Below are 15,147 nucleotides of genomic sequence, written 5' to 3'. Positions count from 1 at the left end.
CTAAAGGAAATCAGCCCTGAATATTCATTGGAAGGACTGGTGTTGAAGCTGAAGCTCCAATACTTTGGCCACCTGATGTGAAGAACTGACTCATTTAAAAAGACCTTGATGCTGGGAAAGATTGAAGGTGGAGGAGAAGGGGATGGCAGAGGATGAGATGGTTGGATAGCATCACCGATTCAATGGACATGAGTTTGAGTGAACTCTGGGAGTTGGTGATGGACAGGGAGGCCTGGCGTTCTGCAGTCCATGGGGTTGCAAAGAGTCGGACATGACTGAGTGACTGCACTGAACTGAATATTATTTTGATTGTTGAGAAAATCTGTTTAACTCTTTACAAACCTAGGCAGTTTTCTAAATAAGAATTTTAAGTCTTAGCACAACAAGTTGCTGTGATGGTCCACTAGAGACAGGTGTTTGGCTGCAAGGATAAGTATGCTTCAAGTTCATTTTTCTACAGTTAATATATAAAACTAGATGTTTACAGATAGGTTTAAGTAGAGCTACAAAGGTATAAATCTCTCATGTAGAGTAAGCCACAGCAGTACCTGAATTCTGCTGTAAATAGGTAACTAACTTGCTTTTACCTGCTACAATACATGGCATGAACATCAATTCTACATTTGACTCACTTAAAGTCATTAAGGGTGAAAGCTAAAGTGTATTTAACGTACATAGTGGACATGAGAGTTGTGTCAACTGCTTTGGACCCATTTTACCATTGAGTCTTTACAGCAACCAAATAAGATAAACATAGAGATTATTTCCATAATTCATATGGGGCAACTAAATCTCAGGGATGTGGAATCACTTCCTGGGTTATATATAGCTAGTAATTGGCTTTGAGGCTTGACCATTTGACTCAAAGCTTGTATAAGTAATGACTACACTATAGTAGGCACTTAGATGTGCAAAGACACATGTTGGGGGCCTGGGGTATAGAAGAACGGGCACAAATGTAATGATACAAAAATAATGCAAGCTGCAATACGGAGCCTCTGTAAAAGCAATAAATAATGTGTATTTCTGAAATAATTCCAACTATACATTTCTATGCACTTTAACAATCAAATTGATTATAAAGAAAGAGTCTACTTATTTATATTAGATCCATTATGAAATAATCCTTTGCATGTAGTAAGAAAATATTGTTATGGCCTGAATTGTGTCTTCCACCCTTCCCCTGTATTCGTAACCACCCTCACCACAGATATCTATTAATCAGAATGTAGATGGTAAGGAGCCTGACTGCAGTGCAGGAGACCCAGGTTCAATCCCTGGGTCGGGAAGATCCCCTAGAGAAGGAAATGGAAACCCACTCCAGTATCCTTGCCTGGAAAATTCCATGGATGAAGGAGCCTGTATAGTCTATGGGGTCGCAAAGAGTCAGACACAACTGAGCAACTTCACTTCATTAAAGTCCTTAATCTTTCAAGGAAATCATGATAAAATGAGGTAATTAGGTTGGGTCCTAGTCCAATACACTGAGTCTTTACAAGAAGAGGATCAGGACACAGGTAAGTACAGGGAGAGAGGCCCGTGTGAAGAGAGAGAGAACAGCCAGCCATCTACAAGCGGACAAGAGAGGCTTCAGAAGAAACCATGCCTGCCAACACCTGGTCTCAGGCTTCAAACCTCCAGAATAATGAGAATACAAGTTTCCATTGTTTAATTCACCCTATCTTTGGAACGTTGTTAGGCACCTGGAAAACACTCCTACAAGAAGCACACTTTTTGTTATATTAAGTACAGCTGGGAAAGTTGAGGGAAGACTAGACTGAAAACCAGACTTTTAATGAGGGAATATTATAGGAAAGTTCTCAGAACCTTACTGTGTAAAGTCCTTATTTGAAAAAGAGAAACATCTATTTAAGCCGATTTTTTTTTCTTTAATGAGAGCAGTGTAGACTTTAACCAAGGAAACTTAAACATGGGAATCTCTGGGGAGCTTTAAAGAAACTATCAGTGCTTGAGCCCCACATAAGATATTCTGATTTAATTTATCTGGATGAGGCCTGGACATTGAGATTTTTAAAACTCCCCAGTGTTTCTCACATCTCTATATTGGAAACAAAGTTTGAAAACCCTGGTTTAGAGAGAAATTCACTGTGTAGCATTAAAGTATTATCAGCTAAATCCACAAGGTGGCGTATTATGGCATTTGAAAGAATTAGAATTGAGAAATGTTTCCAAAATGCAACTCTGTACCATTGCATGTAAAGCAGACTGCATTTAGGTTGCAGTTACACAAGACAGGAGCAATGACGGAATGAGTCAGAACCTTCTAAAAAGACCTGAAGTTTAGTTAACTCATGATACTAATCCTGTCCCCCTGCTTTCAACAGGAGGTCCACGCAGGCCAGAAGGAGAACGCTCCTAGCCGTCAAGTCTCTCACCCACTATTAGCCTTTGCCAAAACTGTGACCTCTCCCTGGCCCCTCAGGAACTCTTCAGGGGCCTTTGGAATTCTTTGGCAGTAGATACTAAGACAGAGGCTTGCTATTATTTTTTAAAAACAGAATCTTTACTCAGCCATACACATATTTAGTTCACCATATCTTACAGATGGACACACACATATGTACACCGAGTAATGGAGGCATCACTCAAATATTCAAATTTAATTGTTGATAAGAGACACACCAATCCCTTTGCAAATTTAGTGATTTATACCAACATCCCAGAAGAGACTTAGCCTATCTGTGACTGGTTATGAAGAAGTTAAAAACTTGTAACCATTAGAGAAGATATTCTGTAATTTAATGGTAGCTTTAAAAGCCTTCACTTATTCATTATAGAATGTCAATGAGGTTGAGGGGCAGGTGGAAGAGACCGAAGAGTTTTAAACAGAAAGATCTGCCAAAGGAACCATTCCTTATCCTCCTTAGCATCCTGATATTTCTGCTAGTAAATCTCCAACTAGTTACATAAAGGTTTTTGTTTCCAAGGAAACCACTGACATCTATGGAATTTAATGAACATGAAAAAGGAGCTATGCCATATAATTTACATCTGGAGATAAATGTGATTAGCTGTCAAAATGATTACGCACACATTGATAATTCTGTGAAGTTTTAACCCTTTTTCTCTCCATTTGGTAAAGATGTAAATAAACATTTATGTAAATAAAATGGCAGAAGAAAATCTTGTACCCCTTTTACCCCAAATCAGCTGTGGCACCATGTCGGGTAAATTACGAAACAGTTGGAACCAAGATTATGGGCCAAAGGTAAATCTCCTCAGCAATTGAGTGGAAAGAGAGAAACCTTTATCTTGTTGTATAAAGGGTTTTCTTATTCTTTAGTAAACCTCAAATATCTGCATCACATCATGACTGTGGTTTCAAATAATGGTGGAATCTTCACAAATCAGGGAAATAGCATATAATCAGCAAAGGGAGACAGTAAAGAAAGCACAATTCCGGGCCTCAAGGATGATTAATTAAAACCACTGTTGTATAACATCCAAATAACAGCTCATTATGAGATTTTATATATTGGCATCCAGATTCTATGATGAGCTATTTAAGATTTGACAACCCTTAAATAAATAGCCTATTCTGAATATTGGCAAGGAATGCTAATCATACAGGGAAAATATTAAAAGTGCATATAAAGTTTTATCTTCAATAAAGTTACAAGTAAGCAAAACTAAAAAGAAAACGAGTAGCAGGAAACTACCACTTTATTAAAATGATGACTCCTTCCTCCTTTTAAACGCTCTTAGGCTTCCAAGGTATACCTTTTTCTCATTCTGCTTCCTTCTCAGTCTCTATTTTTATTATTGTAGCAAAATACACATACCATAAAATTTATTATTTTAGTGATTGTCAAGTGTTGCAGTTTAGTGACATTAAACAAATTTACATTGGTATACACTATCACCACCATTCATCTGCAGAATCTTTCATCTTCTCAAACTGAAACTCTGACCTCATTAAACAGGAACTCCCCTTGCTCCCTCAATCCAGCCCCTGGAAACTGCCAATGCTACTTCTGGACTCTATGAATCCGACTAGTCTAAGTACCTCTTCTAAGAGGGATCACATGATGTTTGTCATTTTGTGTCTGGCTTATTGGACTTAGCATATCTTTTCCTAGGGTTATCCTTACTGTAGCAGTTAAAATTCTATTCCTTTTTAGGGCTGAATACTATTTCCTTGTGTGTATGTAGGGCATTTTGTATATCCATTCATCTTCTGATGGACATTTGGGTTTTCCCACCTTTTGTAAGTAACGTCACCATGGACACTGGCATATAAGTACCTTTACAGTTCCTGCATTCCATTCCTTGGGGAATATACCAGTTTCAGTCTCTTTCACTGCTCCTCCTCATCCCCTTGAAGCCTAAATGCTGGAGAGAGCATGGTTTAGATATCAGAAGTTTCTTTGATACCTATATTCCTTAAAGGCCTCCCTTGACTTTGAGTTTTGAAGAATCAAAGTTATTAACTCCATGGCCAACATTTCCTTATATATTCAAATACGATACCAGGTGGAAGTCTGATAAGCATCTCAAGCTTTAAAAATCCAAAAACCAAACTAAATTTTTCTGTTTAAATGAGCTTCTTCCTTCCCATCTGCATGAAAACCCAATTCCCTCACTTTCTGAAGTCAAAACACTAAAAGTTGTTCTTGAATCCCTTCTTTACCCCATCCCTCACACCGAAGGCACTGGCAAAACCTTTTGTCTTTAAAACACATTAGATTCCGGCGTTTGTCTACACCTCTTAGTCAAAAATCGTCATCAACACTGCCTGGGCACTGGCAACAGCCATTTGGTTGGTACCCTTCTTCCTTTGTCCTCTGTGGTCTGTTTTCAAGGCTGTGGCCAGTGATGCTTTTTAAAAGCTAGGTCAGATCTTTGTCACTCCTCTGCTCAGAACATTCAGATCCTTGCTCATGTCTCTCAGAGGAAAAGCCAAAATCATTAGCATGGCCTATGAAGCCCAAAATATGTGGCCCCCAGCCACCTATAGCCACCTATCTGACTTCTGCTTTTCTTTGCTGTACTTTGCTGTAGCCATACTGGGCACAGAGTTGGTTCCTCAAACATGCCAAGCTTGTTCCTACTTCAGGGTCTTTGCTCTTATTGCACCCTCTGCATGGAATCCTTCCCCTTCCCTTAATTCATGTCTCTGCTCATCTGATCTCAGCAAGAGAGCCTACTCTGCCAGGGCTCAAAAAACCAGCAACCCTCTCTGCCACTCATGATCTGTGGTCCCTTATCCTTGCTTGATTCACTTCAGTGGGACGTATCTGCCATCCGTTTCCGGACCCCGAGGGGTGCTGGAGGGAGCCTGCTCACAGGGCTCTAGGCTGCGTGCACATTGCTTTCGAGCTCTAGGTGATAGCAGGATCTGGTCTGAAACTACCCAGGTTTGGAATATTCACCCAAAGGAAATGAAGAAACACAGCAGATCAGGGATTTCCTCCTCCCTTCCTCCCTTCTTTCCTTCCTTCCCCTCCGTCCCTCCCTCCTTCTCTCTCTATCTCCCTCCCTGTCTTTCTTTCTTTTGCTTTTTTCCTGGAAAGCCAGTTTACCACCACCACATGTTTCTTGCTCCTAAAAAGAATGTTATTTGAGAACAGAGTTGTTTTTTCCCCTAGTGCCCAGAACAGTGCCTGGCAGAAGCAGAAAGTCAATGGTCATGTGTCAAAGCAACAGTGAAATTGAAAAGGCATCATTCTGCTATAAGGATTAGAAAAACAACACCCGACCAGCTTTCTGTATTTAGTTTTACTCGAACCTACCTTATGTGACTGTGGCGATATATGCACAGGTTTCCTGCATTATCCAAAAGTAGACCATTCCTGTGAAAGTTTTCATAAGCTGAAATGGCATAAAGTGGAGAAGCAGTTGTCTTCAGACACATCTTGCTAAGCCAGGCACAAAATAAATCGAGATAAAGCACTGGTGCTCACAGAGGCAGTGCAAAGCCTGCTGAGTTGCTGAGGACGGTTCCCAGGGAAGGAGCTCGGTGGTGCCCCTCAAAGTTCACAGTATACTGCCTCTGTAAAGGCTCCTCTGCTGCAAACAAGTGCTGAGCGGTATTTTCCCACTTTTTGCTTTTATTCTTTTTTGTAAAAGTGAAAATCCTCTTCAGATGTCTTTCATTGAGCCAAAGCAGGTGCTAATGTAGGTCTAATGAAGTGTAAAGCGAACCTTGGAAAAGCGTGGGGTGCCTATACTGCTGCACTCTGCTGTGCCGCGGCGCCACGGTGCGGTGCTGTGCCGCTTCACTGCTGACTATGTCATATACCACTGCGCCCTGTTCTGTGCTGCTGTGCGCCTGGGCTGTGCCACGGTACCACTGAACGGGGCTACTGCGCTGCAGTGCCAGCACCCCCGTACCACTTAGAATTTAACTGCAACCTGGATATATACAAGGTTCTGCGGTGCTCAGTCGTCTCCGACTCTTTGCAAACCCATGGACTGCAGTCCGCCAGGCTCCTCTGTCCATGGAATGTTCAGGCAAGAAAATGAGTTGGTTGCCATTTTCTTCTCCAGGGGATCTTTCCCAACCAGGGATCAAACCCACATCTCTTGCATCTCCTGGGTAATTATCCGTTGAGCAAGAGAAGCAGGTTACTTTGCATAAAACAGTTTGAAAGTACAGCCACAGAAATCCTTGTCAGTGATACTGCTGCATAGGTATCACGAGACCTGAATAAAGCCGGCAGCATGTAACTGTGGTGTTGCTCCTTCTGGAGTCCAGGGCAATCTTAGAACTGCTTCCAAGAAGACACGCACAAAATTTGACATGTCTTTCTTCTTTTTAAGTTCATGATTTGCTATGACCAGGGTAGGAAGTTTTACCTCAGTTTTATAATCTGTAAGATGGAGTGCCTTGGCTTGATTAACTGCCCTTAAATGTTGGAATAAGCAGTGAACAAAACTTACATGCATAAAATCATGTGCTCCCCTGACACTGATTTCTTCGATGAGAAAGCAGAGGCATGGAACAACCTGAGCTCGTTAATGGCAGGGCAGGCATCGAGACCACAACTCCACTTCCCTAGGCCCATCTACTTTTCAACACTCCTAAGGAAAGATACTTCCTAAGAGGTAAAGGAATTACCTTTTTAAGCAGCATTTCTGAAACCTTTCTGGGACAAGTAAAGAATACCCTAGGAGATGCAGGTTCAATCTCTGGGTTGTGAAGATCCCTGGAGAAGGAAATGGCACCCCACTTCAGTATTCTTGCCTGGGAAATCCCAGGGACAGAGGAGCCTGGTGGGCTATAATCCATGGGTCGCAAAAGTCAAACACTACTGAGCATGCATGCAATCAGGATTTGGGGTAGCCCATACAAAAAATATACTTTCTGTTCTGTTCCAGAGCATACACTCACACACACAAAAAAGTATCACAAAATTTGCTCTGCACAAGACTGATCTTTATCATTCTAGTCAAGCCTATTTTATTTAATTAATGCTATACCACTAATAGATCAGAAACCATAGTGATACGCTCTCCTTTAAAAATCAAAGCTCCTTTTGAAATGAAGATCCAGTGTGTGTATACAGCATAGATAAGACGCATGTAACATAGACTCTTTCTCTTACACACGCTTCATAAACCTGAGGGTGCAGGGGGCAGAAGAGGAGGCAAAAGGGGGGGGAGGGAGAGGACAAAAAGGGAAGCATAAACACATTTTATATCTCAAAAAATTAGGTACTTTTAGTTTAGCTTTTCTATTTGAATAAACATTTCCTAATTTCTCTCCAGTGAGAAATTGCAGACCTGCTAACCTGAACAAAAGCTGTATACAGCAAAGCAGATCTGGAATTGAATGCATTGTGTCAGGAGTAGACATTTAAAATTCATTAACACATAGACGCTTTTTCATGTCCTATAAATGTTATTTCATATCACAGCAGGCATAGGAAACAGTTCATCTTCAACTAGATTGTGAATTTTTCTATAATTGTTTTGTTGTGAAAAACAAAAATAATAGGAATATATGGATAAATACTTGCGGGGTTCTTGCGTATTTGATAAACACTATCTGCTCCACTGTTCTGCCTTCCTCTGATCATTGTGTCCACAGGAAGTCTTCCACTCAGTCTGTCTCCATGTTGCACCACCTTCTTGTCCTAAGCTTCCCAACTTTTCTCACTAATCATCATCCCACTGCATCTAGTCTCACCAACACAATGGTCCCCTCCTACTGAGGTTTCTTCCTCCGGACCAGACACCTCCTTCTATGAGGCGGTTACGCTTCAGTCTTTCTGGAGTACTCTGTAGGAAGCTAACCTCTCTTTTGCTGCCTGCTACACAGAATTGCTGCAGTGTGGGAAGCTGTGTGCTGCCAGGGGTGGTGTGTAGAGATGGCCACCACGAGGACCCTGAGGATAAAAAAGGAATTCCTTCCAGCACCTTAGAAGCCAGTCCGGTGAAAGAAAAAGACATCTATTATTTGGTAACAGTTCTTGAGCAGCTGAATGAGACTCGATGCAAACTCAGAAATTTCATTGAATTGTTCAACACATTCCAATCATTTTTAATAAATTAACTTTTCATTTATTCAGTTCAAGAAAAGATTTTCTTTTGCAATTTAAAGATCTTAAATCTGGTATTAATAACCTACTTCTTTCTTGCCTGTCCATCCACCAAGTCCCTTTCAGCCAAGTGTCTGTTCCAAACTGTTTTTACAACATAAGCTTTTCTGGTTTGATTGAAATGAAACTGATTTCTGGAAATTTGAAATTTAAATAATGATAAATAAAAAAATAATGATGATAATAGTGATGATAGTGGTTACTATTTAATGAGTACTGATTATATAGTAATGATAACTTCAGGCAGTGGTGTTCAAATTTTGTGACAAATTTACTTTTCAAAACCCAGTGTCCACACTACACATATTAACTATATTCTTGTAGCATCTCTCGGAGTAGAAAACAAGGGTCAGCATTTTTTAAAACTCCCCAGGGCTGACCCTTTAATTCTATAAGCACTTAAATTTGAGAACTTCTCTGCTGCTAGTGGTTTGTTAATGAATTATTTGATTTAACCCTTACAACAATGTATATGAAGTATTCATTTTTATTATTATTATCTAGTATCTAAGAAACAGTGCCCAGTTGTGGATGTGCTGGTGGTGAAGGGAAAGTCTGAGGCTGTAAAGAGCAATATTGCATAGGAACCTGGAATGTTAGGTCCATGAATTAAGGGAAATTGGAAGCGGTCAAACAAGAGAGGACAAGAGTGAACACTGACATTTCAGGAATCAGCGAACTAAAATGGACTGGAATGGGTAATTTAATTCAGGTGACCATTATATCTACTACTGTGGGCAAGAATCCTTTAGAAGAAATGGAGTAGCCTTCATAGTCAACAAAGAGTCTGAAATGCAGTACTTGGGTACAATCTCAAAAATGACAGAATGATATCAGTTCGTTTCCAAGGAAAACCATTCAATATCAGAGTAATCCAAGTCTATGCCCCAACCACCAATGCTGAAGAAGCTGAAGTTGAATGGTTCTATGAAAATGTCCTTTTCATCACAGGGGACTGGAATGCAAAAGTACGAAGTCAAAAGATACCTGGAGTAACAAGCAAGTTTGGCTTTGGAGTACAGAATGAAGCAGGGGAAGGCTAAGAAAGTTTTGCCAAGAGAATGCATTGGTCATAGCAAACACCCTCTTCCAACAACACAAGAGGTGACCCTAACATGAACATCATGAGAAGATCAATACTGAAATTACATTAATTATGTTATTTGCAGCCAAAGATGGGAAAGCTCTATACAGTCAGCAGAAACAAGACTGGGAGCTGACTGGCTCAAATCATGAACTCCTTATTGTAAAATTCAGACTTAAGTTGAAGAAAGTAGGGAAAACTACTAGACCATTAGGCATGACTTAAATCAAAACCCTTACAATTATAAAGTGGAAGTGAGAAATAGATTCAAGGGATTAGATCTGATAGACAGAGTGCCTGAAGAACTATGGACGGAGATTTGTAACATTGTACAGGAGGTGGTGATCAAAACCATCCCCAAGAGAAAGAAATGCAAAAAGACAAAATGGTTGTCTGAGGAGGCCTTACAAAGAGCTGAGAAAAGATGAGAAGTGAAAGGCAAAGGAAAAAAGGAAAGATATACCCATTTGAATGCAGAGTTCCAAATAATAGCAAGAGGTAAGAAAGCCTTCCTCAGTGATCAGTGCACAGAAATAGAGGGAAACAAAGAATGGGAAAGACTAGAGATCTCTTCAAAAACATTAGAGATATCAAGGGAACATTTCATGCAAAGATGGGCACAATAAAGGACAGAAATGGTATGGATCTAACAGAAGCAGAAGCTATTAAAAAGTGGTGGCAAGAACACATAGGAGAATTATTAAAAGATCTTGATGACCCAGATAACCACGATGGTGTGATCACTCACTTAAAGCCCAATATCCTGGAAGGTGAAGTCAAGTGGGCCTTAGGAAGCATCACTACAAACAAAGCTAGTGGCGGTGATGGAATTCTAGCTGAGCTACTTAAAATCCTAAAAGATGATGCTGATATGTTGCTGCACTCAACACGCCAGCAAATTTGGAAAACTCAGCAATGGCCACAGGACTTGAAAATGTTAGTTTTCATTCCAGTCCCAAAGAAAGGCAATGCCAAAGAATGCTCAAACTACTGCACAATTGCATTCATCTCACACACTACCAAAATAATGCTCAAAATTCTCCAAGCCAGGCTTTCAACAACAGTAAGTGATCCATGAAATTCCAGATGTTCAAACTGGATTTAGAAAAGACGGAGGAACCAGAGATCAAATTGCCAACATCCATTGTATCATCAAAAAAGCAACAGAATTTCAGAAAAACATCTACTTCTGCTTCATTGACTATGCTAAAGCCTTTGACTGTGTGGATCACAACAAACTGTGGAAAATTCTTCAAGAGAATTTGGAATACCAGACCACCTTATCTGCATCCTGAGAAACCTGTATGTCGGTCAAGAAGCAAGTGTTAGAACCAGATATGCAACAATGGACTGTTTCAAAATTGGGAAAGGAGTATGTCAAGGCTGTATGTTGTCACCCTGCTTATTTAAGTTATATGCAGAATACATCATGTGAAATGTCAGGTTGGATGAAGCACAAGCTTTAATCAAGATTGCTGGGAGAAATATCAATAACCTCAGATATACAGGTGACACCACCCTTACAGCAGAAAGTGAGGAAGAACTAAAGAGCCTCTTGATGAAGAAGAAAGAGGAGAGTGAAAATTTGCCTCAAATTCAACATTCAAAAAATGAAGATTATGGTATCGAGTCCCATCATTTCCTGGTAAATAGATGGAGAAACAATGGAAATAGTGACAGACTTTATTTTCTTGGGCTCCAAAATCACTGCAGATGGTGACTTTAGCCATGAAATTAAAAGACACTTGCTCCTTGGAAGAAAAGCTATGACCAATCTAGACAGTATATTAAAAAGCAGAGATATTACTTTGCCAACAAAAGTCTGTATAGTCAAAGCTATGGTTTTTCCAATATCATATATGGATGTGAGAGTTGGACCATAAAGAAGGCTGAGTGCCTAAGAACTGATGCTTTTGAACTGTGGTGCTGGATAAGACTCTTGAGAGTCCCTTGGACTGCAAGGAGATCCAACCAGTCAATCCTAAAGGAAATCAGTCCTGAACATTCATTGGAAGGACTGAGGCTAAAGCTCCAGTACTTGGGCATCTGAGGCAAAGAGCCAACTCTCATAGAAAAGGCTCTCATAGTGGGAAGGATTTAAGGCAGGAGGAGAAGGGAATGACAGAGGATGACATGGTTGGATGGCATCATTGTCTCAATGGACATGAATTTGAGCAAGCTTCCGGAGATGGTGAAGGATAGGGAAGCCTGGCATGGTGCAGTCCATGTGGTTGCAGAGTCGGACACAACTGAGTGACTGAACAACCACAACAATATGCAAAGAAACTGGCTTTGAAAATGTTAAAGTATATTGAGATGCTTGAACTCCAGCAAGGAATGTAAAGTAAAAAAAAAAAAAAAAATCAATAATGTGGATAATAAAATAGAGAACACAAACCAGGTTGAACAAACTTTAAAAGCCAGAGTATTCTGAGGTTGAAATCTGTCCTGAAGGGTAGCATTTTAGGATCAAATAGTGGTTTATCAACCAAGCAGAGTACATACCCTAGTGCTGTTCATTTCTCAACATTCAGTAGACATTTATCAAACTGTGCCATATATGAAATATTTAACTTAAGTAGGCTGTGGGCTGTAGAAAAAGAATCAAACCTAAAAGAAGGTCTCCGTGTGCCAGAGGAACTGACTTGAACACCCAAAGCCTGGAAACAAAAAGGGTCCAATGGAGGGCAGGCAACTGACTTTAGCCAATAATGACTAGGAAACTTCAAATTAGGCCAATGAATTTGCATTAAAAGACAACATTTGTAATTGTTATCAATATAGTTCTTGGAACTAATAGGCTTATGTGAAACCTGTCTAAAATCTTGGGAGAAGAATAAAATGTCTACCCTGAAAACTGAACAATTCTGAATCAGCAACAAAACATTAAAGACAATAAGCTTGATACAAAAATGAAAGACCAAACTATTGAAACACCATCGTATTTCTAAGTCAGTGAAACACCATTGTATTTTCAAGTGAGCGAGTGAGTGAAAGATGCTCAGTCGTGTCCGACTCTTTGTGACCCCGTGGATTATACAGTACAAGGAATTCTCCAGGCCAGAATACTGCAGTGGGTGGTAACCTTTCCCTTCTCCAGAGGATCTTCCCAACCCAGGTATCGAACCCAGGTCTTCTGCATTGCAAGCATATTTCTAAGTGATTGATGCAAATAATGGACCATTTTCAGGTGAAGCACAGAAATCTTTCTGAAAATAATTTTGATTTTTCTTTCTTTTCATTTACCACATTTTTCTGTAGGTATTTTAACATCTTCAGCAATAAAATTTGTATTGTATTTGGCTGTTTGCTCTATGACACAATTTGCCAGCAACTACCACATTGCTAGGTATCTGAAGACACTCTAGGTGACTTTCACGCCGCATCTCCACAGCAACAGATAATTTTTGATGTCAAAGTATATGTTTTGACTTTTAAGGAATAAAGCAAAAGTTGCAGGTAGATATTCAAATAGAAAATCGCTGGTTTTATATCAATTATGGAAGGAGGCGAGTCCCTGAATGGCACCTGTACTTCCCTATTTGCCAACATTCTCTCTGTGCTACAGAAGAAGTCCTTAAAGTATTAAAATTTAAATACACTAAAGCATAGTTTCCCAGTTTGATAACAAGTCAATACATCCTGCTACTATACCTTACTAGACAATCTAAATTTTTAAAATATATGTAATGTTTTATTCAACACTTTTTGGGCCATACCACATGACATGTGGAATCTTAGTTCCCTGACTGGGGATCAAGCCTGCACCCTCCTCAGTAGAAGCATGGCATCTCAACCACTGGACCACCAGGGAAGTCCTATATTCAACATTTTAAAACAATCTTCCAAAACTAAATAAATTGCAAACACTGCTATAGATGTTTCTTCAGTAAGTTTTTCAAAGGCAAGTAAGTTGACATTCCGTATAACTGATCCCAATGTTTGTGGGTGTTCATTGGGAACATTTGCAAAAAGATTTGACACTCTGGCTTCAGGGATGAAATGACTCCAACTGCAAAACATTTGAGCTAAAAGATCCTGTTTATCTGTCTAAAAGGTAGGTTCACGTATGCTTACAAGGCTCAGGGAATTTTTCAAATACTTCAAAGCACATTTTGAGTGTTTAGAATTATCCAATAACTTTTGCATTATTATTAAAAAAAAATCCAAGGGCATAAAGCAAGTCCTATGTCCACTGATTCTATATTTGCTCATTGTTTCCATTTTTTATCAAAAATGGTACTGTTTGGACGTACTGGCTTCTGGAAGGATTGGCTGTTTTATTGCATTTTACAACATCTACAACAGAAAAAACTTTTAACTGGGGCAATTAATTGATACCATGACACAGCTAAATAATCAAGGCAGCATCTGGTGTGCATAGCATGCTCCACTTCCTACCTTGGGCGCCTTGGCATGCTTCCCACATCTGGCGTCTTTGACAAGGCTGAGATCTAACAGTTCCGTCTCCTGGAAGGCAAAAGTGTGAGATCGTTAAGCATCCACACAGATCTTTTTTCTTTTGTTTCATAGCATTGACATCACTTTAAAAATAATATTATCTTGAGACTTGCCTGAAAATTTCCCTGCGGTTGGGATATTTTTCTCCTCTTACAGGCATTGCCTGTCAATGGAATGGGAGTGGAAACGAAAAGATACCTACCTGCTAGTTCTCAGCTTCATATATCATAATGCATTCTGAAAGTACAATGCTTTGGGTCCCCAGTCTATCCTATAACCCACTCCAAAGTCATGATGAGTCAGGCCTTCCTGTTCCCTTGCTGAAATATAATCCTGAGAGTCACTCTGAGTGTTTTGAGGATTTGTGAGTGGGGTGAGGGGTTAGAGTGGGGCTTGGAGGAGGTGTCACCCCCAGCTTGCAGCATACCCGGCCCACGTGGCCAAGCTAAAGAGATGGGTATGCCTCCCATACCTGCACCTCAAGCCTTTTGCACACACCCCTTGCACCTATCTTTTCATTTATTCATTATATATTATTGAATGTCTATAATACTCAAGTTACTCCAGGATATAAGACACATAAGATATGGCAGCTTCTCTGAATGAACTTGCAAAGTAAAGAAATAAATATATGCATAAGACAAGGGATAGTGTGTTAATGCCAACTTTAAAGTTAACTGCTATGACAGAGGAGGGTTAAAAAGAAAGATTACTTTTCCCCTAGAGGCTCAGAAAAAATACTCTGTGGAGGCATCATTGAGACTGGAGAAGAGAAGTGAGGAGATAAAGGTCTCCCTCATCTGGAGGTCCCTCATGGGCAAACATCCAGCGAAGAGAGGACCAGAGGTTTGAGCAGAACCTTGAGGTTTTCATGCCTCTTAGTTGCTCAGAGAAGGAGGACAGTGCGTGGGAAGCAGGTGGGAGGGGGAGACGCAAAGAAAGAGAGGGATGAGAGGGGGATCTGTGTAGACCTACGGCCGATTCATGTTGAGGTTTGACAGCAAACAGCAAAATTCCGTAAAGCAATCATCCTTCAAT

The 15,147-nt window shown here is 40.1% G+C and overlaps 1 protein-coding gene across 2 annotated transcripts in view; it reads right to left on the bottom strand.

Annotated features, from left to right (window-relative positions):
- The window catches only part of PLCB1 (phospholipase C beta 1), an 863,926-nt gene that overhangs the window by 572,801 nt on the left and 275,978 nt on the right, over positions 1-15,147 (bottom strand). For both annotated transcript variants that reach the window (XM_018056908.1, XM_018056909.1), the window contains exon 3: positions 14,050-14,118. In XM_018056908.1, the coding sequence (XP_017912397.1) occupies positions 14,050-14,118 (69 nt within the window). The remainder of the gene's footprint in view (positions 1-14,049; positions 14,119-15,147) is intronic.

This window comes from Capra hircus, chromosome 13 (genome assembly GCF_001704415.2).
Source record: "Capra hircus breed San Clemente chromosome 13, ASM170441v1, whole genome shotgun sequence".
NCBI classification, from domain to species: domain Eukaryota; kingdom Metazoa; phylum Chordata; class Mammalia; order Artiodactyla; family Bovidae; genus Capra; species Capra hircus.
This window is presented reverse-complemented; position numbering and strand designations above follow the sequence as displayed.